The 27,375-nt window shown below is 39.7% G+C and overlaps 1 protein-coding gene across 7 annotated transcripts in view; it reads right to left on the bottom strand.

Annotated features, from left to right (window-relative positions):
* The window catches only part of sorcs2 (sortilin-related VPS10 domain containing receptor 2), a 284,595-nt gene that overhangs the window by 5,683 nt on the left and 251,537 nt on the right, over window positions 1-27,375 (bottom strand). For all 7 annotated transcript variants that reach the window (XM_025062521.1, XM_025062513.1, XM_025062528.1 and 4 more), the window contains exons 9-20: window positions 23,140-23,319; window positions 22,753-22,899; window positions 18,659-18,761; window positions 14,325-14,401; window positions 14,094-14,185; window positions 10,335-10,442; window positions 3,817-3,937; window positions 3,577-3,710; window positions 2,250-2,369; window positions 918-1,089; window positions 638-824; window positions 357-490 (exon numbers count right to left, since the gene is read on the bottom strand). In XM_025062521.1, the coding sequence (XP_024918289.1) occupies window positions 357-490; window positions 638-824; window positions 918-1,089; window positions 2,250-2,369; window positions 3,577-3,710; window positions 3,817-3,937; window positions 10,335-10,442; window positions 14,094-14,185; window positions 14,325-14,401; window positions 18,659-18,761; window positions 22,753-22,899; window positions 23,140-23,319 (1,575 nt within the window). The remainder of the gene's footprint in view (window positions 1-356; window positions 491-637; window positions 825-917; window positions 1,090-2,249; window positions 2,370-3,576; window positions 3,711-3,816; window positions 3,938-10,334; window positions 10,443-14,093; window positions 14,186-14,324; window positions 14,402-18,658; window positions 18,762-22,752; window positions 22,900-23,139; window positions 23,320-27,375) is intronic.

Genomic DNA, 27,375 nt, shown 5'->3' with positions numbered 1-27,375 from the left:
GTAGGCTTTCAATTGGTGAAGACAGCTGAATCAAATTCCATCTGTTTTTCTTTACACCCTAGACTATTCCTTCACAGCAGGGTAGTCAAACTCATGGGTCAGGGCACAATTCTGGCCCGCACACCCTTTTTATTTGGCCGCAAATAGATACAACTTTCACTTTATTAATTTTACCCTCGGGATATCTTCATATTGACATGTTCATCTATTGTCTTTTTTATTCTTTAAATTATCTTTAAGAATGAGAAAAATGTATGTAAAAATAACTTTTCTAATATATAAACTATATTTATATACTTTATATATATATATTTTTGTTGTTGTTATTTTTATCAGTAACAAAGTGTCTCCTTTACCGTGAGTTTGTCTCCTATCCACCAGTAAAAGACTGTAAAATTAGCTTCTGAGGGAAGGACCACAGCGGACAAATTGACCTGGGTATTTCTCCCAGCGATTGGAACCACTTCCAGATGAACTTCCTGCAGAGGAGCTGTGAAGGAAGAAATGGATGTTGTTAATTTAGCACAGAGCTTTCATATATTTATTTATATATATTCCTACCTAGTAGAAAAATGTCTTATTCATTTCTTTAATTAAAACAAATATATTTAACAGTGATATATTTTGCGAGGCTAACCTGTGACTTGGATGTACATGGTGGCCTCGTCGTGCCCAGCCATGTTCTCAGCCTTCACCGTGACCTTGTAAATGCCGGGTTTTTCATATCGATGTTGGATAGGTTCATCTGTCACTGTCAGGTTTTGGTAAATGGCCCGAACACCATCCCCAAGATCCACCTGGTACTTTGTACTGCTGGTGTCACCCTGAGGGACAAGAATGATGACTTGTAGTATTTCACATTGGATGAAGACAAAAAAAAAAGAACCAACAGAACAGTGTTTATCATCCTTCACTACCTGTTCCTGATGTACAATAAATGTGATGTCATCACCGGGTGCCACTGCCAGCATCTGCCCTTTGATGCCAACTCGTAGTCCTTTAGGGGGCAGCAGAGGGCAGTTGTGCTGTACGGCATTCTGCTGCCTGTTTAGCCCACCTTCACAAACATTGGATATTACCTTCCTGTAGCTGAGAAAGAGGAAGACAGATATCAGAAGGTGAGAGACATTCTTGCTGAGACATTACATTGGGAACTTGAATGGGAATGAATCAAACAAGGTTACAAAAAGAACTCTGAGCTTGTACTTACAATGTGGTCAAACAGAACCAAAAAGAACTAGACTAAAAAGGGCTACATGCTCTGTAAACCTTAGGACTCACTGTCCTTCTGTAAAAACAAGCTACGACCAAAAATCCAGGAAAATGTTTTATCTTTAAACCAATATCAATCAGATACCTTATTTTCTCCTGAGGCATGCTGCAGGCATCTATTATTTTAGCTTAATTTAGGAATTATAAATGGATTTCCTATTGATAAGCAATTTTTCATCCATAAAAGCTTTATTTTAATGCATTTTAGTTTAAAACATTTTGACAGTTACTATTGTTTTAACATTTAAGTCTAATTAAATGTTACTACTATACTGCTCACACGGTGGCTTCTTTTTTTTTTTTTACTTGTTACTACAGTACTAAAAAAATGTACGCATTTTGCCTTATGTGTGCTATGTTTGAAATGTTTGAGGCTTTTGCATATTTTTGGTGTTGGTAGGTGTGTGGCGTAAACATTTATTGTGGGGATCTAGAAATGTCCCCAGAAGGACAAGGGATCTTCTCAACATACGTATAAACCAGGGGTGTCAAACATATGGCAGAAAATTGCACAGAATTCACACTTTTACAAATAAAATAAATAAAAAATTCATATCTAATATACTGTACCTGTACTTATTTGCATGGAAACAAAGGGGAAAACCATGGACTTTTTGTAGTTTATATCTATTTTGGTGTGATTGTACTAGTCCACCACACTTGACATTTAATATGGTAGTACAGCATGCGGCTCTTGAACCAAAATTAGTTTGACACCCTTGATGTCCACCACACTTAACATGGTAGTACAGCATGCGGCCCTTGAACCAAAATTAGTTTGACAGCCTTGAAGATTAAGGTAGAAGGTATTCTCCAAGGTTTAAAATTTTGTTTGGAGTTGGGATTGGGTCGGAGTTAGGGTATGGATTAGGCATGCTTTAGCAATGGCTAGGGTTACGCTAAGGTATTACGGAATACATGTCTCTGTGAAGGACTCACAATTTATAGAACCAATGTGTGTGTGAGAAAATCCTTACCCAGTGGTGGACTCGTAAGTCTGTCCCAGGTGACAGTCCTCAGGCGGTGACTCGGGATCATGCCAAAAGTCAGCGAAGCAACGATCGCCATCTTTGTAGGACCGTTCAAAACCGTAGTCACTGTATAATGCACGTAAACAAACCATAACATAAGTCATTTGACACAAAATCTTGGAAATATATATACAATTATAGTAATACAACAACTGACAACAGACTTGGAGCCTTTAAATTTCTAAATAGAACTGTATCCGTCTCCAACGGATGCATCTGAATAATGTCTGCATTTTAAAATCAATGATTAATTTAGTTTGTATTTGTATTAAATGTATCGTAAAGATTTAAATACTTGATATAACAGCCTCAAAGGTGAAATGTTTTCTAAAGTATTTTATAGAATAAATAAACATATATCTAATACAGACCATCATCAGCTTTAGAGCCTGAGGATTGTTGTATCAAGTATTTAAGTTCCAAGATGCTACTTTAACTACAACTTGAAATTGCACACAAGTCTAAGTCGGGGGCCAAGCATGCTAATGATTTTAAGATGGCTAGGAGACATCATGAAATTAATGTGCATTATGGGAGATGTAGTTTATCATAATTGGAAGGTTTATTACAATTGCAATGAGAGAAATGATCTCCCCATGCATGTGTTATACACAAACCGAATTTGATCACTGAATTTAACCCATCCAATAAACCGACCTTCTTTAAACTAAAGTTACTAACAGTACTGGGAAATACGAAGAGGTCTTTGATACATACTTGAATCATGTAATAACAATAAAGAGATGAATGCTGCTCTGTCAGGTTATGGGACATACAGTAGGAGACACTCCTACCATGGTAACTGAACCTACTTGAACACCAGTACAAGTATAACTGATTCAAAAATCCTAGTCTTGTTGATGAATTTTACTTTTAGAACATACTACATGGGGGCCTTAGGTGCCCCCTGACACTAGGTTGGTGACCCCTGCTCTATACCATAAACTTTTTCTGGTGGTCCACATTAAAATAATACATTGGGACGGATTAGGAACATGGGCCCCCAGTTTGACATATGTAACAATGATACATTTCTGGCATCTGCTGTTGGATATGTTGTTGTTGCTTTTTAATTTTCAGTCAGCAAATTGCAAAATGGAAATTTAGTCAACTGAATTTGACTATGTTTTGAACTTAATTATATTAACTACATTTTAGTTTAAATATATAAATTATTTACTGTGAGCCTGCTTTTCAATTAGCTCAAGAAATGAAGAAAATAAAAGTAGAAGAAAAGTAAAGAAGAAAAGAAAAAAATGTCTTCACATCTCACCAGTTGAAATCTTTCTCTGTGCACTGACAGGGTTTGGTGATGAGTGCAGAGGTGTAGCTCTTCCCTTTGATGCAAAAGGATTCTTCTTTGCGCTTCCGGAAACTGCGCTCTTGTCCCATGATGCACTTCTCTCCCTACAAGCGCACAATGTGGCGTGTGTGAATGGGTTTTACAGAAAATTATTATGTGCGTGTACACAAGTTACTTGTGTGTACACAAGTTACTGTGCTTGTGAGTTACCTGTAGGTCGCTGAGCTGCCAGGTGTCGTAGTCGGACTCCATGCACTGACGGGGGAAAGACTGCCTGAAGTCCACTTTGACGAGCTCCCAGTCCGATCTGTAGCTGATGTGACCAAACACACTGAGGACATACAAAAATAGACACATAATCAAGTCATAGTCAATGCTATATACAGTATATAACATACAATCTTAAAAAGTTTCTAAAAAAAAAACAAACAAAAAAAACCCCAAAATGTTTAATATTTTTCGAATATATAAATCCACTTTCAGTTTCAGTCTTTAAACAAAAATAAAGAATTTTTCTTTTTGCTCTCTGGTCTTTTACTCATACCCTTTTTATCTCTGTACCATTAAAAAAACCTGATACATAAAAGCCTTGGAATCTGTGTCTTTCAGTCTCTTTTACAGAACTCAACAAAATGATGAAAGAAATTATTAAATAGGATGAATCATTTACGTATTAATGCCCCTTTTCTGTTCATTAAATCAGTCCCTTGTTGTCTGTAACATGCTTTGGTCAAAATACACCCAGAATTAAGCATCACAGCACCTTTTTAATCCATTCAAAACAGCCCTGCTCCAAACACTGTGATTCAGTGCCTCAAACGTCGGATTTTTCAGATTCCCGATGGTATTTGAACGCCCCTAGTTGCGAACAGGCCCAATCCCTGGACAACTACTCTGGCTATGGGGACATGGAATGTCACCTCCTGCGCTGAGGTCACCGAGGTAGTCAAGAAGCTGTTCGGTGGAAAGGCGCCGGGGGTGGATGAGATCAGCCCTGAGTACTCAAGTCTCTGGATGTTGTGGGGCTGTCTTGGTTGACACGTCTCTACAGCATCGCGTGGCAGTCCGGGACAATAGCCCTGGACTTGCAGACGTTTTTCAAAAAAGGGGTCTGGAGGGTGTGTTCCAACTATCGGGGGATCACACTCTTCAGCCTCCCGGGAAAAGTCTATTCCAGGGTACTGGAAAGGAGAATCCGGCCGATAGTAAAGCCGCTGGGATGAGAATTAGCACCTCTAAGTCCGAGGCCATGGTTCTCGACCGGAAAAAGGTGGTTTGCACCCTCTGGGTTGGGGAGGAAATCCTGCCTCAGGTGGAGGAGTTTAAGTATCTTGGGGTCTTGTTCATGGGTGATGGTAGGATGGAACGTGAGATGGACAGGCGGATCGGTGCAGCAGCCGCAGTAATGCGGTCCCTGTATGGGTCCGTTGTGGTGAAGAAGGAGATGAGCCGAAAGGCAAAGCTCTCGATTTACCACTCAGCTGGCCTGGGAGCGCCTTGGGGTCCCCCCAGAAGAGCTGGAGGAAGTGTCGAGGGAGAGGGAAGTCTGGTTGTCCCTGCTCAGACTGTTGCCCCCGTGACCCGGCCTCGGATAAGCGGACGATGATGGATGGATGGATGGAAGTATATTGGCGATGTACAGAGAGACAGCAATGGGCATGCAGCAACTGCCTTCTTCAGTCAGTGTGTTCAGCACAGCGCCGTCAAACCTCACCTTTCTGCCATGTATTTGAACAGGAAATGCGTAAATTCACAGATTTTGTTAAAATTATACAGAAAACATATGAATAGAACAGTCAATTGGAAAAATGATTTTCCTTCACCATTGCTAGTATTTTACTTGTCAAGACTGCCTCACCTGTCTCCACTGACCGCACGTCATTGAAGCAATTCTATTTTTAATATCAGGTCCCTGACAGTGGTGTCGTTGCACTGGCTAAATGCCGGATAAATAAAATATTACTCTTTCCAAGAATGGAGTACCTTTACAGGGTCTCTATGAATATGTGGGGCTGTGCACATGATAAAAATAAAAGGATGAATGGATATAAACGCATTCATAAAAAATCCTAGATGCTTATAGAAACGGCCTTCTGCCTAACATCCACTAGATGGAAACCTTTTACAGTGCAACGACTCCTCATCCCTGCACCTGTCCCTCATCAGTCGCAGCAATTTTTGAAGCAGACTGATGTTGACGGCAACAGTGATTCTGACATATGTTTCTGAGTGGTTGGTAGACAGCGTTTGTCTCGTGGTACTGCAGGGGAAGTGTGAATAATGTGGTCTTCAACGGTGTCGCTGCAGGAAGGAGACAGATGTCTCTCAATCCAACTCCCAGTCTTCTTTGTTGTTTTCTTGTCTATTTGGATCTCTGGGATGATGTCTTGTTTGTTCAGTTTTATACATTAAATGCCAATATATATCAAAACGTATTTTACCGAATTACGCTGCAGCATGTTTTTACATAGTTACTCACAGTGAAGCCCTTAAAGTTAAAAAGTACTGACACGAGTACAGTAACACTGGACTGGCCATTGAATAAAGAAAACCTCGAGAGAACCTAGTGTATTTTGAGCCTTCTGTTAAATATGAATGATTCAAGGCTCATGAGTCACCAGAGGAAAAAAGCGAACATTATTTTCTATTGAATATAGGATTCAAACAATAATAACATGAACGGTTGCAATATTACCATTTTATTATACTGTGAATTAAAGATACTCACAGTATGTTACATACTGCTCAATGTACTATAGATATTTTAAAAAAAACATGTCATAAACAGATTTGATTTGTTACATACTGCTCAATGTACTTTAGATATTAAAAAAACATGTCATAAACAGATTTGATTGAACCAATCAGGTGGTGAGATGTCAAAGACACATAAACGTGTCATTGTTGACACGTTACGTGTCACGGTGTGAAGTGGAAAAATCACCGTTGCTGTCTTTGCTTCAGTCTCAGTCTGCGAGCTAATTCAGCAGACTTTCTAATTTTGAATAGCCACTCCAGAGCCACAAGAGCTCCATTAGAGGACAAACAACGGTCCAATCAGCTGGATGAAAAGAAATCAACACTCACTAACAGAGGAAATTTGTTTCTTTGAATCTGGCTCATTAAAACCATAGAACAAAGGAAGGCAAAACATCGCCGAGAACTTGTTTGCAAGTTCCTTTCCCGGTAACATACAATTATTCCTCTGAGGAAAATTGTGTTTGTTGTTGTCAGAGTGTGAGAGGGAAGGAAATGGTTTGTCAGTGCAGCGCAATGATCTGGGTGCGATGATGTCACACAGCGAGCGTGCTCAACACCAGCCTATGCAGAGTCTGTCTGCCGTCTGGTGTGTGAGCAGATGTCTTAAGGACGAGTGGCGGGCCGTCACTGCTCGATGGCTTCATTATGGGATGGCGGGCTGAGCTGTCAGAATCGAAACTCAACGACAAGGAAGAGGACCACAGCTAATGTGTTAGACATGGGTCGCCTTCAATGGACCTCCTTATCTGCTGACCCCACCACACTGGAGCCAGGTGGACAATGTGTGCATGTGCGAGTCTGTGTGAGCGGGTTTATCTATTTACAGTAGAGTGTATTCTGACAGAGGCAGAGTTCATGCATGGAGGAAACTTACTGATGGACAATGTATGTGGAAATAGGGAAAAGTTGTGAGAGTGGAAGGGGAGAGACAGGTAGACAGACAGATCACTAGGTGTGCCTCGTTTGTAAGCTTCTGTGGTCAAAAAGACCTTACAGAGAATATCTGAATGGTATTTGACTAAATGTCCTAAGGTAGTGTTTCCAAAAGGAAGGCTAATGTATATAGAAAGCGTGACTATCAGCATGCCTTTCCCCAGAGGTTTACAGCTGGAGGCTGTCCTTATCTGTTGGTCAAGGCCTGGCCTGCAGTCTGAGGTGTGACCAGAGTTACTGCAACCGACTTTGCAATAGAGACATCAAGTGAGGAGAGAGGGAGACAGGAGACGAGGGTAGTCGGGGATGTGTACTATTGATAAGCATGGTTTGGCTTTGATTACGACCTTAACAAAGTGTGTAGTTTTAACCTGCACATTAGCTAAACCTTTCCTAAGGAAAGCCACTCAACAAGGAGCAGAAAAATAGTGGCAATAAAAGGTCAACCTGCCATTAGCTGCAGTTAACGTCAAGGTAAATGCACATATAGTAGCAGTGACTTTAATGTTAAAAGACACGGACGCATCAACAGCTATTAGACAGTTAAGAAGTCGTTAAGCAGTTTGCATCCTGTATGGTATTTTCCCATGTAAATAACGATCAGTAACAGTGCAGATAGTAATGACAAGGACTGTGTTACTGTATGGCTGAATTTTACTGCAACACTGGCACAAGTGATCCAAGGAGAAGCTCTCAATGTTGAGTTTACATTAGGATTGTGAAATATCTCCTGCATATTTTAAAAGTATTATTTTTAAAATATTGCATGGCACTGATATGCAAATTAGCAATCTTCATATTGAGTTTCGAAACACTCGAAATGCATGTAAATAATAGTTGCCGTTTCAGTATCAGACATGACAGACATGAGGTTGTATCGAGCCATCTCTAGTAAATACCAAAAACCTAGCCCCTACAATTTCCTTTTATCAGTATTTGGACAAAGTTTTCAAAATGTATTTGCATGCACAAGCTGAAAACCAAATATGAAAACCTAAATCCAAACATTGCATTACTTCTGAATCTTTTAGGTTTCATTAGTTTAACTGCATGTTCACCCACCTCAAAATACAGTACAATACAAGGAAGAGAGTTGAGAGAGTACGTAGACACTCGATTCCGTAGTGTACCTTACACGTACACTACGTAAATTAAATAGTTAAAAGTTAAAATTAACTTAACTTACGTTTCTTTATTGGGCACCACTCTTATATTTATCGACAATTTCATGCTTTATTTCCATGGTAATCGTGTGTTTTTTCTTCTCACCACCATCCTTACCACTCACTCTCTTAGGAATCATCACTATTATAAAGAGAAATGGACAAAATAGAGAGAAAATCACGTAGATAACGCAAACACAAAACGGAAGACTTGTGAGAGATGCGTACGGAAGTCGACGAACACGAATGCCGTCGGTGTCTGTAAGCGTGCAAATCTTTACCCTTATCTCAAAGCAAAAATTTGCTCGAAGGCTTACTAGTATCCCGGAATACTCGTATGTCGAGACGCTCGTATTTCTAGGTATTACTGTAAACTTTATATTCATATTAATAGACATAGTGTATCTTTGCGAGCCAGTTTTATATTCCTTATATAGTTAGTAACTGATGTTTGGTTCTTTTATTCTTTGTTATTGTCCTGTATTTATCCTGCGGCCTTAAGTTGGCATTGCATGTAAACAGTCAGGGACCAGCAGTCAATTAAAAGTGCTTGATGTCTTTGTTTTGGAAAAAGAAACAATGACTTGCAGTGGGAGTCACAGAGCACAAATACAAAGCAGGACCAAGTAATAAAATGTCAGACAGGAGGAAGGCAGGGAGCAAGGGCAGAGGGCAAGAATCGGCCTGCACTCCCATCAGCCTCTGCTGTGCGGGCAATAAGATCTATGGAGGTAAAGAACAATGTGGATTCTGCAGGAACTCGAGAGTGAGCTAGGCAGCACAAAGCTGCCCCTCAGTCCCTTCACATCCAGACTGGAAGAAAATCTGAGCTGTCTCCAGTGCAGTGTTTGGACGAGGCCGCTATGAGTGGCTCTCAAGGAGCACTCAGAGAAAAAAAAAACCTTGGTTTAACTGAAGACTTTGATTCCTACCTCAAGGTGTCATCCAGGCACTTGAAAAAACCTCCACTATGTAACACTTTCCCCTTTTGACCCAAACTCTTTGCTCAAAACGGTGGTTCCCAAAATGAGACAGGGGTCCCTTTTGGGGACACAAAGCTATTCTGGGAGAGGCACAGCAAGGTAAATAAATGTATTTATTTTTATTGGTGCAGCAGTGGGTTTGTGTTTATTAAACATAACAGTTTTGTACGAATTAAAGTTTTGAGGCAATAGCTGAGGGCGGGGCTCAACAGTAGTCCTACCAACCAAAGGGGGGCGCTGCAGAACAAGTTGGGAAACTACTTGTTTAAATGAAAGAGTTTTTGTCTTGGCGTTCAAATATACTACTGTTTACAACAATTTGAAATGTGCGTTCAAATGTACTACTGTTTACAACAATTTGAAATGTCAGTGTCTTTCAGTACAGCTAATTGCAACTTAGGCTACTGTTAGGATCTCTGTTAAAAAGCTGGTACAGACAACAGACAGAGTGACGTTTAGCCAATGTGGAATCCTGGTTTACAACATAATTTACTTAAGCACAACAGAACTAGTTTTCTGCTGTAAAGGCAGAATTGTTGAGTATGGTTAAACCAGAGGTTCCTGAGCTTTACCATGCCAAGGCCACCAAACAGCATTAGCTTCAGGCATTTGATTAGCACAGTGGTTCTCAATTATTTTCTGTCATGCCCCCCCCCATTGGAGACAGAAATGTTTTCACGTCCTCCCCCGGCCCCCGACCCACACCCTGGTGAATTTAAATACTATTGAGAACCTGATAACATGTATATTTTTATCTGTACAAACCACTGTATGAGTTGCTGCCACCTAGTGACTGGAGGCTTGTTATCACCATCAAGCATTACATCAGTGGTACACTTATGCCCAGCTTGTCATATTCCATTGAAAGTTAAACTTAGATGTCACTCACGTCATGACCAGGGTTTCGTCTCCCGGCTCACTCAAGAGTCCATCGACAAACACGGAGGTGCTGGTGAAGTTGTGGACGGTCCACGTGTGTCCTTCATCAATGCTGAACCTGCAGATGAAGAGGGAGTGTGAGATAAAAAATTTGACTGCAAAAACCTTTTTGTTGCATTCTTAAACCTATCACATATCAAGTGTATTAAAAAATTTAAAAAAGTAAAAGTGCAAAAAGAAAATGCACTTTAAAACAATTAAAGTAATTGAAGATATACTGTGTAATTATACTGTTAAAAGTGTATACATTTTTATTAATAACATCATTTATTATGTCATTGACGAATTATGTATATTGTAATATACCAATTGTTTATATACCAACTGCTCCATACTCCCTAGGGGGCCCGCCCCCCACTTTGGGAACCAGTGCATTAACTAAGTAGAACACAATGTCAAATAAAGGAAGCTGGATCTTTTTTGCTTTTTATCATTTTAAACTGATGACGCAAAAACAACACACACAGGACTCAACAGAAAAGTAACAAACAAATGAGAAAAACATAGAATATGTATATTTATATGTATTCAAATGTGTTTGTGTTGACCACCGGAACAGACAAAGACTCAGAGACTGTGCTCCCTCTGAGGTGTTTGGATTCAGCCGTGCTGAGTAAATACGGCTGTGAGGAGAGGAATCGATGTGGAATCGAGCAGTGCCCAGCTCTCGCTGCAGGCTGCGTGTGATAATGATGTGTTAACAAGGACTACAGTGTGATAATGAGCAGGTAAACAAGTAGATACATGAAAAACACAGTTGGGGTAAAAAAACAAACAAAAAAAGCACCTCTGAAGATTGATTCAACCGCAAAGTCCTTGGCAGGGGTTTAATTTGGCTGTCGGAGAGTTTTGTTTTAAAAAAGAACTTTCTATTTCTATTTTTTAATTAACTTTTACAATAGTACATATAGAACATGGCTGCTAGCTTAGCACCTAACCAATTACTTTCGTCATTACATTCTACAATATAATATTTACCCACTAATATTTGCATTAAGTCAGTTTCATCAACAGCAAAAGCTGTAAGATTATTCAGAATTTTCTTGATCATTGCAAACTACAGATAATCTAGATTTTTCCTAATGGGGTTGTGACCTGGAGATCTCACTTTTTTCTTAAGAAATCCAGAATCCCCCGCCAAAAAAATCACTAGACAAATAGCAGACAAGTCCTTAAACGTACAGTATACAGCAGGGGGCGTCAAACTCATTTTCACCTGGGGGGTGGGGTGGGAGGGTTCCCCTTGAAGGGCCGGTTGTAACGTACCAAATACTGTTAATTTCTGTGTAGTAAAATGTTTTAATTAATCAGTGCTTTTTAAGCTCTATAATTTTGGCCCAGTAGGGGCAGATGTTTTCTTGTGGAGATAGCTAGCAAGAATTGCGTGTCTTCTACCGTATTCATTTTACTTCTATGTTGATTCTTCAATCACTTCATCGAGCACATTGCCCAATAGAAAGCCTCCTGTTGGTGCAATACATGGAGAGAGTGAAATCTAAGATACAAGAGAGTCCTTTGTGATGACTCACTAACCAATCAGAGTGAGGTATGTGGGGCATTTTGAAAAAAAAAAAATTGTGGATTTTGAGCAAAACATGCTAACAATGACTCTAAAAGTGTTCCTGCTTCTCATGTGAGCTCCTCAAACTTTAGAGAGAGAGACCACAAAATGATGCTTAAAGATGTGGACACTGTAAAAACCGCAGATAAAAATGTGTGGTGTGCTGTAGCACAACGCCGGGGCAACCATACAGCTGTTGTTCAACAAAAGACGAGGACAGAGAGCCAGCTGAAGAGAGATGTTCACTGAACTTGTAATTGCACCAATTTGCAAAAATACTGGAGGTATTTCTGTGCTGTCATTAGCGTCTTGGCTTGAGAAGAAGGCATTGCTGAAAAGTGTTGCTTGTGACGCAAGCGGGTTCCCTAATAATGGAACAGTCAGGAACGGGAATTGTTGTGGTGGGGCGGGGGTGGGAATTGTTGGGGGGGTCAAGATAGTCAGGAGTGAGAAAAGTTTCCCGGGAATTGTTGTGGTGGGGCGGGGGGGTTAAGATAGTCAGGAGTGAGAAAAGTTTCCAATTTTAGAAACAAGCGCGTGCAGAGTTTGGGATGCAGGAAATCTCAGCGGCTAAATTCCATTACATAACACTCCCCCTGACTGTTCTGGAAGATCTCTCCTTTCACAACAAAGTTAAAGTTCTGAAGATCAATGATTCATGCGATCGTGAGAGATGAGACGTGAAGGACGATGGTCCGCCGATGCCTGCTGCGAGACAAAAACGGCAGCCATTCAAAAACATGATTTGATTTAGCTCTTTGATAAGTGTTTTCTTTCCGAGCACTGCCTTATCTAACCGCCATCATTATTTAAATTATTTTTAGACTAAGACGATAACATCTCATTGGGATTTAAACTGTCCGCACAGGTGTACACAAGTGTTTCACCACATGTGTGTGTTTGTGTGTGTGTAGGATTGTTTTGAAGGGCAGAGTATAAAAAAATAGCTACAAATGGGGGATACTGGCGATCCCACAGCACAGTGATGTTTCTGCCTGTAGAAACCTTCGTTATATTGGAAATAGGTGGTGTTGAGACACAGGGCAGGAAGGTCACACAACTGTTCAGGGGAGAGGTTGGTCCTTTCCGACAGGTTGTCATCATGCAGCAGTTTTCTCTTTACTGCTTGTACTGAGGGGATGCAGGTGAAAAGTGATGTGGCATTGTATAACACCATAGCCTCCAGTTTGATCTGACTGATCGTGGTGGTAATTCCATTGGGTTTTTCTTATAAGGAGAGAGGATGGGGAACAATCCACCATAGGGCCAACGACTCACATGACTTAACGCTCATATTGTTCGGGCCCATGACCACTTTACTTGACACTACACCCCCCTTTGGGGTGGATAAACTCCCTACCAGAAAAGAAGAACTGATGAAGCCTCTTGGATGAGAGGCGAAATGTCTTCAATTTACTTCAGTTGCATACTTTAAAACTGCTTTTGACATTATTATGATGACCTGGATGACTGAGAATATCCACAAATACGCTTTGATCTGCTCATTTCTACTCTTGTCCATCCTGGTCACTGCGAGTGAAAATTTCAGCATCTTCATCACCTCCACCTCCAACTCAACATTTTAGATACAAGACAGAGCCACTGTCTCTAAACCATACACCATAGCAGGTCTCACTACTGTCTGATTAACCTAACCTTTTCAATTTGCTGCTATTCTTCTTGCAGTAAGTAACTCGTCCTTATTCGTTCCAACCTGCCTGCTTCTGTTTTGATTCTTTTTCCATTACTGCAAATACTACCTCAGGTAGTTAGAGTGTAAATAAAAAGGGTTTTAAATAATGCTTATCAGAGGCTAAGATTCCTTGATGCTGCTCTGAGTTCTGATTGGCTAACACTACATTGTTGTGTTTTCATATTGACAAAAATGTCTTCTGCAGTTGATTATGCGTAGCTATGCTTGTGCTTTAAAGTAAAGTGAAGGAAAAACACCAGTGAAATGTGCATCGACTGTAGGCATTTAGGCTCTGAGCGTGATGGCGTTCAAGTGTGTTTAGGGGAGATTGAGGTCGACTGCAGCAAGATAATAGTCATACTGTATTATATATATGAAGTACAGCATGTATTAATATAAAGACAATAATTAAAGTTTGTGTTATGATGCCTATCGTGTTTTGTAAGGGTTCTTACTTGAGGATCTTCAGAGGGATAGATGTATCCTTAATGGCAACAATAACACCGCCGTGGTCCAGATACAGGATGTGATGCTCCTCTTCGAACACCTTGGAGAAAAACATTAAAAAGAGTGTGCTGCTCAGTCAAAGAAAATACATCTGAAGACAAGCGCTGTCTTGGTACAAATGTCTGTTATGGGATTGCAGGAGAAGGACAGGCGTTTAGGGAGAACGGGAGAAAGTATACCTGTCTCCATGTCTTCCCACAGTCTGACGTGACGTACATCTCCTCCTTATACTCCACTAACTTAGAGCCAAGGTTACCTGTAGAAGAGATGAAAATGTGGAGTTTTAGATAGATAGACGGACGGATGGATGGATGGATGGATGGATAGATCATCAAATTACAGAGGAGACATTCTTATAATATGTAAAAAAAAAAAGATTTTATTTCTACCATTTACACTTTCAAAATAACAGAAAACAAAATAATTGCTTCTGCAAAGGTTTGGGCGCCCTGAAGAGCTGAGACCTGGCAGTGTCATGGATTGTTCACGATGTAAATCTCAAAGGTTTTAACCCAAGGAAAGCTGGAAAAATCTACAAAATCATCAAATTACAGAGGAGACATTCTTATAATGTGTAAAAAAAAAAAGATTTTATTTCTACCATTTACACTTTCAAAATAACAGAAAACAAAATAATTGCTTCTGCAAAGGTTTGGGCGCCCTGAAGAGCTGAGACCTGGCAGTGTCATGGATTGTTCACGATGTAAATCTCAAAGGTTTTAAATGCCCAGACTCATCTGACATTGCCCCAACAATCAGCACCATGGGTTCTTCTAAGCAGTTGTCTAGAACGCTGGAAGTGAAAATAGTTGACGCTCACAAAGCAGGAGAAGGCTGTAAGAAGATAGCAAAGTGTTTTCAGATGCCAATATCCTCTGTTCGGAATGTAATCAGGAACAGTGGAAGTTAAAGCAAGATCTGGAAGACGAAGAAAAATATCAGACAGAACAACTCGCAAGATTGTGAGAAAAGCAAGTCAAAATCCACGTTAGACTGCACAATCCCTCCAGAAAGATCTGGCAGACACAGGTGTTGATACTTGTACAAATATGGTCTGCATGGAAGAGTCATCAGAAGAAAACCTCTCCTATGTCCTCACCACAGAAATCAGCGCTTGAAGTTCGCAAATGAACATATAGACAAGCCTGATGCATTCCGGAAACAAGTTCAGTGGGCCGATAAGGTTAAAATAGAACTTTTTGGCGGGATGAGCAAAGGTACATTAAAAGTAAGGGCAGAGAATTGAATAAAAAGAACCTCTGTCCAACTGTTAAGCATGGGGGTGGATCAATCATACTTTGGCGTTGTATTGCAGCCAGTGGCACAGAGAACATTTCTCGAGTAGAAAGGGAAAAAAAAAAGAGGATGGCTTCTACAAATGGATAATGATCCTAAGCACACCTCAAAATCCACGGTGGATTACATCAAGAGAAGGTTTTGCCATGGCCTTCACAATCTCCTGACCTCAACATAATTGAAAATCTATGGATAGACCTTAAAAGAGCAGTGTGTAACAGACAGCCCAGAAAACTCAAAGAACTTGAAGACTTCTGTAAGGAAGAATGGGCGAAGATACCTCAAACAAGAATTGAAAGACTCTTGGCTGGCTACAAAAAGCCTTTACAAGCTGTGATACTTGCCAAAGGGGGCAGGACAAGGTATTAACTCTGCAGGGCGCCCAAACTTTTGCAGACGCCATTATTTTGCTTTCTGTTATTTTTTTAAGTGTAAATAATAGAAATAAAATCTAAGTTTTTTTTGACATATTATAAGAAGTCTCCTCTGTAGTTTGATGCCCTTTTGGAGATTTTTCCATCTTTCTTTGGCTTCTTTATGCACATCAATACAACTTTTTACCTGGGGTGCCCAAACGTTCGATCCCCATTGTATACAAAGAGCTACTTGTTTGATACAGACTTCCCCATACAAAGAGCTACTTGTTTATACAGACTTCCCCAACAATGTAATAATAATTAGTTCTGGGACATACAATAGTAGACACTCTTCTTACCATTGTCATTGCACCCATTTGAATATTATTGGAAGTGGAACTGATTCAAAAACCACAGTAACAGTACAACATTTGACCCTCTTGTTGACTAGTTTTATTTTTAGAATACACCCCATGGCCACCTTGGGGGGCTACCAGGTTCCCCCTGGAACCATGTTGATGACCCCTGGTATATTTGCTTTTTAAACAAGGACCACTTTAATTTAGCTTTTAAAGCTGTAAAGTAAATTGAAGCAAATGTATTTTGTGAATTTGGACTATAAATAATAAAAGACAAAAGTCTTTTATTAGAGAAAAGTGTTTAAGAATAATGTCCAAGCTTGATTCCCGAGTTAGGCTGCAGACTTTAAGACGCCCCGTTACGTGGCCATTTTCTCTACTGTATTTTTACTTGCTTTACAGGACCTCTGGGAGTGACAGGGTTTTTTTTTTTTGTTTTTTTTGCTTTTTATTTGAAATGTCTGCATACAAAACAAACACGGTGAGCTGTTCAATAAATAAAACTGCTGTTGCTTCAATAAACTCCGCTGAGTGCTTGAGTGCTCAGGCAAGTAGCAACGCACCAGAGGAGTACTTGTGTCAAAGCTTTTCCTGCAGTAAATGGAGGCTTCTCTCTGGGGAAGTGACACTTTTTAGCTCAGCCATGTGAACTGTTGTAGACGAGGATGGAAATTTACTGTGGAGGCAGCTGACAAAAATACACATATATACTGTATACAACAAACCAATGCTGCCATATGTTTACAATATTTATTTAAGGAACGAAGGAAAGGAAAGTGAACTACTTGTCATTTTGACACACCACTGCAAAACCAAGGTCAAACCAAACGTGACCTCTGCTTTTAACCCATCACCAAAGTGAACAGTGGGCAGCTTTAAGGGCCTGGGGAGCAGTGTGTGGGGAGCTGGTGGACTCGAACCTGAAAGCCTCCAGACCCACGTCCACTTCCTTAACCACCAAGCCACCACTGTTCCAACATTTAAACTTGAAATACATAACAACTGCTCTTCAGTGTTAAAAAAGGATTTCTACCAAATTTCTGTCAAACTGCATTCTGGAATTAAGTCCTTTTAGTTTTATTGTGTTCTTAAATAGTTAGCAGTAGCATATATTAGGACGTTGACAGAAAAAAACAACTCTTGCGTTGATGTCAGTGGCATAAGTCGACGTAGCCTGGGAAAAGTCAAAAAGTCAAAATAATTTTTCTCCTGCATGTGCGCCAATGCACTCTTTAATTCTGATTGGTTTGAGCTGATATTTTACCCGTCAATGTTAACAGGTGCTCGTAAGGAAAAACACAAGTGGCTACATGATCTAATATCGAACATGCACCTCTTCTTACTCTATGACTGTAACTGTACTTTTAAGATTTATTATTTATTAGTATTTATTAGTATTTATTATTTATCATTATTTATTACTATTTATTATTATTGATTGTTTATGTACTTTTGTATTTTCTATGTTTACAGTAGCCTGATTGTTGATTGACTGACTCAAATTGTAAGTCGCTTTAGATAAAAGCGTATGCCAAATTTATTGTAATATAATGTGATAATACATGATTAGAGCATCCCGGCCAGTCCGTCCTGGAGGATGAAACTGTCACAAAACCATCACTAAAAAAGAGACTCGAAATCCGATCATCTCACTGGGATAGAACAAGTGATTGCTGTGTTAGGTATAGATACTAAAGTAATATATGGAGAGTTACATGACCGTTGTTGGACATGTGTCTGTGTAGTTCTTCCTCTGTCAGTGTGATGATGATGATGTCATTAAATTCCTTGGCGACTCACAAATGTATCATCCCATGGCACTGTGCACCCTTTGGGAGTCCAAAGTTGTAAATGTTTAACAAGAGACTGGCAAAAAAAAATAAAAAAATTAAATTGGTTGAAGGCGGTGTAAAATTAATAGCTGATAATAATATTGCAAAGGAGGCTGTAACTTTTAATTCTTGCTTTCATTTTTGCTATCGTCTGTTCGATCTGCTCCGAGCAGCCCTATGCAGTGTACCCCCCACACGCAAGGTTAGCAATGCTAGCATAAAATCGATAAGATACGTTACAAAAAATTTAATTTTAAATGTGTTAAATAAACAAGTTTGAAAACAAAATATGTGTATGTGTCCTGTTTTTTCAAGTTGGGGCACAAACATTTTTTGAACCAAAAGAGGGGCACAGAGAAGTTTGGGAACCACTGGTCTAGCGCATTGTTTCCCAAAGACTGGATCGTGACCCTCAGGTGGATCACAAGAGATTTTTTTCCTATAATGTCTATTGACTTGGGTCGCTCTAGCTCTAGCGTGTATAATCTGCAGTTATCTTTTGGAAAATATGTGGGTCGCTCTAGCTCTAGTGTATATAATCTGCAGTTATCTTTTGGAAAATTCTACATTGATGGAGGCAAAATCCATAAAATGGCAACGCAAGAACTTGCAATGGATTTGTTGTCAATGCAACAATGCAAACAAAAAAGTATTTTTTTGGTAGACTCACCTGCACCCATGATGAGACCTGGAGCTGAGTCTTTAGTGTGCACCGTCCCAGAGACATAAGGGTTGTCCGCCCAGCGCAGATGCAAGTGGAGGTGACAGTCGGGCTGTATGGAGGAGAGACAATGGTGAATATTAAAGTTTATACGATATATACGCTCATCCATCTGTCTATTAGAGGCCTGAAGGACATGCAGTGTACAACTACTAGTGTAGACACCCGCACCTTAGCCGTGTTTAATGAGTCTTAGCACAAAGACGCTCCATAACTCGACTGCAAACACATCTCAGCGTGTGGCCTTCATCGCACACGGTGAGGCTAATACAGTCCGGGCCACTTAATGGGACCTTCTTCATTTTAAATGAGAGAATCAAACATGAGATTCATAAATGCTAACACTGGGATCCACAGTTGCCTGCAGCTGGGCTACTTTCCTTGGGTGTGTGATGAAGTACAAGGTGGACTAAAATGGAGAGGCACTCTCTTTTTGAGCAAGGGCAGTACAAATTATCACTGAGGAAATCTGTGACCATTCTAACATTTGAAATTCAATTATCAACAAGAGCTCTTCGTTGTGGGATATAAAATTGATAATGAGTGCTTTGGGTTTTTTTTTTCAAAATTAATTTGTTTTCCTGACAATAAGAGTCTTTTTTTATCGAAATGAATCAAATCATATCTAAACTCCAATCTAATGCATCCTATTTCTTATCCAGCCTAATGGCATCTAATTTAATCTAATCTAATGTAATCTAATCTAAACAAATCCAACTCTTTCTTGTCCAACCTAACCTAACATTATCTAACCCAAAATCTAATCTAATGTATACTATTTCATATCCATCCCTTTTCTAATCCAACATTTTATTTAATTTAATCTGATCTAATCTAATCTAATCTAATCTAATCTAATCTAATCTAATCTAATCTAATCTAATCTAATCTAATCTAATCTAATATCGATCGACCAATATTATCGATCTGATTTTAGCATAATTATGTAATATCAGTGGGAATCGTTATTGGTTTTTCCTCCAATAATGCAAATCCAAAAACACAATGCGTGTGTTTTTGCCAATTATGCTGGAATCACTTGGTCAGGAATCTCAAACGGCTGCTTATATCAGTATCATTTGATATCGAGGTCAGAAATTAAGTGTTTGGGCAATATCAGTAAAAAGTAGTAGTAAAAAGTACTAGTCTGATCTCATCCCATCGTATTTCAATCCAACTGTTCAATCTAATACAATCTAATACTAATTTCAAATAATTTAACTTCTCTCAGCTCTAACTTGGTATATTTGCTTTGAACTAAGTCTAAGTCTGTGACAATGTTTCATTTTAACGCCTGACAAATTTGGAACAATAAAGTAAGGAGAACAGACTGAGGAGACAGCGGTAGAGTCCAGAACAACAACATCCATAATGCCCGCAGCAACGCTCGTCTAACATGGTGTTCGTACTTCACTTCAGAGAAATCTTAGGACTGAAGTAAATAAAAGTTGACACTGCGAGAGACAAAATCCCACGTGGTCCACCCTGAGTTATAAATTCTACGCCTTTCAGCAAGGTTGTCTCACATTGTTAAGTTTTATGGTGTTTCATAAACTATATGTTGTTTCTGTTGACAACCAACATGATTGAACCTCCTGGAAGATACAAACTGACTGGAGGCAAACAATAATGCAAGACAGGTGCTTCATTTTACTGTATGTCTCGGAGTAACTCAAAAACCAGCAAATGAATGCATTTTTGAAATATAAATATATGTCACCAGTAAGGATGACATTTGAACAAAAGGAGAATTCCAATCAAGAGATCACTATCTTGTAGCGGCTTGTTTCGTCATAGTTTGTACACACCCTCACTGGAAGTTTGCTGATACTTCTTTCAGTCACCTCATCGAGTCACTTTTTAATAAGTCTTATTTAACCAACATTAAAATAACATCAAAATAATGCTTAAAAATAATGCCAAACAAGGCCCATAAGGGGGGTCAATGCGGTCGGCTTGATGAATTTTGAAAATAAAAACAATGGACAAACCCACTGAGATATGTTTTTCAGTAAAATTATATTTCATTAAATATGAGGATTGTCTAATATACTATATATAACAAAGGGGAAAAAACATTTAGTATGTATTGTTATTCAACTCCTTATTAGACTGTATGTGGCCCCTGAACCAAAATGAGTTTGACAGCCGTGGTGTCAAAGCTCTGCTCACTTTCTGTTCAGCAGCTGTGTTATCTATGCAACAAGTCTCATTTTATTTATAATTATGTTTTCTATATCATTTTTAATAATTTATATCTATATACCAATGCCTTCCAGTCCAATGCATATTTATATAATCTGATCCTAAAGACTTATCAGCGAGCAAACAAAAAAACAAACAAACAAAAAAAAAAACGGTACTGGTACTTGCTTGTAAAAAGAATGGTATCAGGATAATGCTATTAAGACCAATAAAAGAATGTGTTGGTCTTGACAAGAAAATTCAGCCCAAGCTATGCTCCACTGGTGAGGTGCCACTGTTGTCATATAACCCGTTTTTAATTGAAACACGTTATGTTCATGCTGTATGCTAAGCACTGTAAAAAAAAGAACCGAAACTTCAGACTTTTTTCTTATCTTCTACCCTCCTTTTGCTGAACCCTTTTTTGTTCGTGTCCACACTTTGACAGTTGCTTAATGTCAATTCTTTGGGAAGTGCTTTTAAACTGTCGGTAGGAAAAGCGTATTAACTTTGTATATTCACAGCGTATTAAGCGTATTAACTTTGTATATTCACAGCGGCGGACTTATTTCATCCAGGAACACAGGTGATCGCTTTGCCTCGTGAAATCTACATGGTTCTTTTCAGCTCTGAATTAAAGGCCGATTCCAGCCGTGTGTCCCCGCTGCACCTTATTGTGCTGCTGATAAACTGCCCCTGTTCCCCCAGAGGTCGTTACTCTCAGCATGTCTCCATCAGGTGGCCAAGCGATAGATGCTGCTGACAGTGTGAACCTGATACAGAGACACATTAGATGGTGAATCTCGATGTGTGTTGTCAGGCCAGCGACATGCGCCATACCTGTGTTTGAAATAAAGCCATCTCTCATACAGCAAAGATGTCAATAGAGCTGTGTTTGTTATTGTTGTGATGAGGCATCGCTGACGGCAAAAGGGAATATGAGGTTAGCATTCGAGTGAACTGCGATATCTGTGAGTGTGCGGCTGTGTCGGCGATAACAAATGTCTGGCCGGATTGTCTTGATGTCAATATCTCTTTCAAATCTTGCTGAATGGAGTAATAGGTTTAACAAAACATTTGAGTGCCTCCCTGACTACTGAACTTGCTGAATAGCATGATGTATTGATACCAGAGTGTGGGTGACTCCGGGTGAAGTACATGCTGGTGTTGATTGTGTTCCTTGTTAGGTATAGTACTTTTCATTATATCTAATAATTTTACAATTGTTAGCTCCCTTGTTCTTCTGTAGCATCATTCGATGTCATTTCGACATCGCTGTTTTACAAGTTCACCTAAATTTCGGCGTGACTAAGAACACTGATTTATGTTGTGTTGTGATTAATAATGACTATTCATGATTAATCATGACTAATCCACAGCTACCCTGTAATTACGCTCCCTGTATTGCCAATGTATTTTGAGTACAATGGTCAGAGATTTTTTTTTTCTTTTTTTCGTTATCCTGTAATCCTTCTCATGTAGGGGACTAGTTTGTGTTATTTACATGTCTCTGCAAATTAGAGTGAATTTCAGATGCATGAATCAATTGACAGGGCAACTGAGCTTTCCACTGTGACACGTCACAGTGACATCATCAGGGGACATTGAGCCCAAGTCAAGTTAAACTACACCTGGTTCCTGAATACAAGAAATCTAGATGTATTATCTGTATTAAGACAACATGAACCCGTGGGGAAAGTTTGACTCCTACCTGTCTTTCAACTTAATTTTGCAATAAATGTTTTTATAAGATGTACAAATATCGATTAAACTGACTATCAAAAAGTGCTCACTAACACTATTGAAGTGTCTGTACAAGAGGAAAAAAACCCAAGTTCAAATTGTGAGGCGATGCTTACAGCTTTGCAGCTAACGGGTTTGCCATTCATATCAGTGGTGGGTGGCGCCAAAGGTTCCCAGTCTCGCCCTTTGTTGTAAGTGATGACAGTCGTCACTTTGCCATCGATCTTCTGATTGGCCAGGAAGACACCTTTTACGCCTCGTACCTGCAAGACAAGCTGGATTAAAAATATATTTCCCTTAAATTGTTCACACCACTGACCAGAGGTCTTTAACTCAAATGAGCTGAGGGCCACTGCTCCCACTGCCATTTCACTAGGGGGACACATCAGGTATTGATAGGGTTGGGGTTCGATAGATACCCCCCCCCCCATGGTGCACTTTTTTTAATATAGTGATGTTATGGTTCGAAGCTCTGTTTATACAACTGTTCTAACAGTCCTCACCTCTAAGATGTCGATGAGAACGTTCTCTTCCGGTTGCTTGGTGCTGCGAACATTTTCCAGGACCATGGAGTAGTAAACGCCCTGCTGGTCCGACTGGTACAGGTTATACGTGTCAGACTGGTACCACTCCTGGAGGGCAAGGAAAACCTGGTTCTCGTCCGTGCTCACGATCTGAACATCCTGGAAGTAGACGAGCAAAGGCCTTATCATTGATGAATGGAATTGAATTAAAAGGAAGATTAAGTATTTCCAAAACAAATGATGTGGAAAAAATAGAAAAAAGGGAAAAAAAACCCCTCTTGATTCAAAGTTTGATTTACAAGAAAGTCAAAGTGTTTGATAGAAGCTTACTCAGAGCCAAGGAACATAATCTATAATAGAGCAGCAGGTCAACAGGGACGGAGGAGATAAGAGAGCACTTCATCCAATGAACAAAGTGTTTTTGGCAGCACAGAAAACTCGTTACGTGTTCTTTTCCAAGACTGTAAGCCTCAAATGCAAATGACTTCATTGCTCAGCACTTTCTCCACTAGTGATTGTATTATCATGACATTTCATAATGGAGCTGTCTGAGCATAGGGCAAGGTGCTGCAGGAGGTGTGTGTCCATTCAGTGACACAGCACAATTGTGCGTACGCGAATGCACTACATCTGCATCATGATTTGAAAAACAACAAAAAACCCCCCATCTAAAATAGAAAGGGAGAATTTTTTTTTTCACAACAACAAAAAGAAAACCCATCTAAAATAGACATGGAGAAAGTTTCTTCTTACTTAGTTCCACTCCTGTCCATCCTGGTCACTCCCAGTCAAAATCTCATCTTCATCTCCTACGTCTCCTCTACCTCCAACTCAGACCCTTGTCTTTTAAACAGATCCATGTATCTACACCAAACATCATAGCAGGTCTCACTACCGTCTTATAAAGGTTCCTTTTTAAGTATTCGTATTTGAACTCACCCAACTTTACTATCTCCACTTCACATCGTTATTGTTTCCCTCTCCTCACTCTTTTTTAAACACATGTATCCAGTACTGCTTGCTGACATACATTCCTCTTTGCTCCAAAGCGCCTCCTCCCTACCCTCGCTACTAGAGATGTCATCTGCAAACATCATAGTCCATGGAGCCTCCTGTCTCACCTTATGTATCAACCTGTCCTTTAGCATAACAAACACCAAGGGACTCCGAGCTGATCCCTGATGTAACCGCACCTCTACTTCGAATGCATCAGCCACTTAGACTGAACATCTAACTATAATCTCGCTGGCCTTTTACATGTCCTGCACCACCTACACATACTTCACTGCCACTCCTGACCACCTCATACTCCTAAGGCATCCATTCATACATTTTCCCTAAACCCATCAAGACACAGCGCAACCCCCTTTGACCTTCTTCGAACTTTTCTACCAACACTCTTAAAAAACCCCAAAAATGCATCTCCAGTACTTTATCTGGTCTTAAAGTCAATCAGCTAGTCACTGATTTGACAAATTTTGCCTAGTCCTCGATTTGAAAACTTTATCCCATACCTTCATTGCATATCAGATCAACTTTAGTCTAAGTCAGGCATGGCCTGCCAAACTTTTCCAAATTATATAATTTATTTATATTATCATTATATTTCTGCCTTCTCCTTGAAATACACACATTTCCCGAATAAATGGCGTAGAAAATGATGAAATCAATAGCATTTTAGCCTTTATGCATGACTTTTACTTGTCATTTATCTTGGTTCACATGAACGCTCCATCTATCTGCTCCTGACCCGGCCCCCCTGTCAAATATTAGGGCCAATGCGACGTGCGAGTCAAAAAGTTTGTCCACGCTTGGTCTAAGTCCTACACATAGATGTTGTTTACATGCTTTTTGTTATAAGTCAGAATCTTCAGGAAAGGTAATACCTAAAGAGTAGTGTAAACACAAATAATGTACAACAGAAACAAAATTATCAAACGCTTGGAACACAAATTCTGGCTATATTCTGACATGACAGAAAAAATGATGACTGGCTGAGCCAGGGTCAGCGACAGATCATAGCTGGGGTCCATTGTGTTCCCTTCCTGCTCCTGGAAATGAGTAAAATTGTGATTTGTTGATTTTAAGCGTATGCCTTGGTTAATGTTTCTAATCCAAAATGTGAAAACTCTGCTTGTTTCACCCAACTTTAAGGGTTTCTGAGAACAAACACACGTAATCTACTTGATTTGCGGCATCTCCTGTGGCTTTTTTTTTCTCTCCCTCTTCCTTTTTCCTTGGATTGATACTTTACAGTAAATCCGGTTTGCAATCACTTTGAAAGCATTCTGTGAGGGTTTGGCATCAGCTTTGAACTTGAGAAGGAGCTGGCACCTAGAGGTGTGCAAATTTCTGCTTCATAAGATTCTGAGTCGACAATTCACACAACAAAAGCCTAAAGTAGCCAATGAACCTAACGCAGCACGACAGCTGTGTATTGTATGGACATAAATACGTTCACTAAAGAACATGTACAACCTGCACTTGGCAGTGACTGTATTATCTCTAACTGTATTATATAATTAGATCAACTATGTGAAAGCAAAGGTTAAATGAAAGTGTTTGGCTGATTGACTGGGGTCAGCGGCCAAACTGCTCCACAATGCAACACTTTGTCATTTGAAGTGACACGCTGTCAATTCGGCAAACACTCCACGATGAAAGCTGATAACGTATGACTTCTAAATCTTTTTAGCTGACCTCAGTTCAGCTTTGTTTTTCATAATGGAGAACTTTTTTATTATCCTCTCTTCAGTCACAGTTCGAGAAAAAGTGCTTCTCAATTCTAGGGGGGGAAGACTAATACATTCTGATGATGTTTTTTACACATAAACAAAGAAATGTTATGCCACCTGCATAGTAATCCGTTTAATTTTTTTGCTATTTTCCACAAACAGAAGGTATGTTTAAGTTTATATCAAATAAACTGAGGATAAAATAAAAATATAAAGGGGCTAAGGCGTGACAAGTCCTTTAAGTTTTTAAGGTTTTAAATTGTTCATATTGTAAGATAATAAGTCAGTAAGCCGATATGGCGAAATTACTCTAAACATTGTCCACACTACTTTACAAATACTCATGAAGGCAATGAGATACTGACCTGCAGCTGGTTGTCATGAAAAGCTGCATTAGAGAATCGACTCCTTCGGTGCATTTATTACCGCATTTTACGGACTATAAGTCGCTCCTGGGTATAAGTCACACGAGCCAACTAGAGTGCCCTCTAGTGGTTGTCAGTGTGCAAATAATGTACATGTGAAATTATACATTTTAATATACAAGTCGCACCTGAGTATAAGTTGCAAACCCAGCCAAAGGATGAAAAAAAACAGTGTGACTTATGGTCCGGAAAATACGGTACTATAAGTATCTCTACATTTTAACTTTACCTGTACAGTGCCTGCCTCTTTGCAGCCTGAAAACAGGACTTGAGTTGATCAAAGTTTAGCATACTAGTTCAACAAACATGAGCATTACACGCCTTGAAGCATAGTGACGAATTATACTGCAAATGTAGAAAAAAAAAGTACTTATCCACTACCTACATTTGTTAAGCCAACTGATTCAACTGGATTCAACGGTTTTCAAATAAATTACATTTTACAAAAGACCTAAAGACAAAAGGACACTGGAAACATCAACGTCTGCCTTGAGAGACTGTGTGTTTTGAAAATATCACCAGGCAGAATTCCTGATTTCACATCTTTAACAGTTGGCCCTTAAGCAGAGCTGCATCTCTGAGTGCCCCTGACAAAAAGGGCTCTCCATCCATCTCTGTCAGGCCATGCTGAGGCACAGTCACCCAAGACCGCAGGCTGAGTGCAGAGAATGAAAAATCTGAGATCCAGGGATCTAGAAATATCAAGCCATGCTCAGCGAATTCAAACTTATGACCCGCTGCAGAGGGATACAGCTCAATTTTTATTCAAATGTGAACTGTCTGGCGAGCAGAGACAGACGGTGCATTCTTAACTTGAATTCCCTGTGCGTGGAGGGCAAAACAAACCACAAGGCTGAGCAGAAATAAGCAGCGAGGTTAGTCTCCAAAGTCAAAAAAGAAACACCAGCCACGAAACAAACGTGTTTGTGGTTTGGAAACATTTGAAGTCACGGGTGCCTTGTTTGTACTTGTATGAAGGACTCAGATGTGGACACTGTATATGTGGCAAATGCCCTACGATCAGACAGAGGGCTAATAGAGATTACACACAACAG

This window comes from Cynoglossus semilaevis, chromosome 1 (assembly GCF_000523025.1).
Source record: "Cynoglossus semilaevis isolate Cse_v1.0 chromosome 1, Cse_v1.0, whole genome shotgun sequence".
In the NCBI taxonomy this organism is placed as follows: domain Eukaryota; kingdom Metazoa; phylum Chordata; class Actinopteri; order Pleuronectiformes; family Cynoglossidae; genus Cynoglossus; species Cynoglossus semilaevis.
Note: the sequence above shows the minus strand (reverse complement) of the source record. Positions and strands in the feature narration are given on the sequence as shown.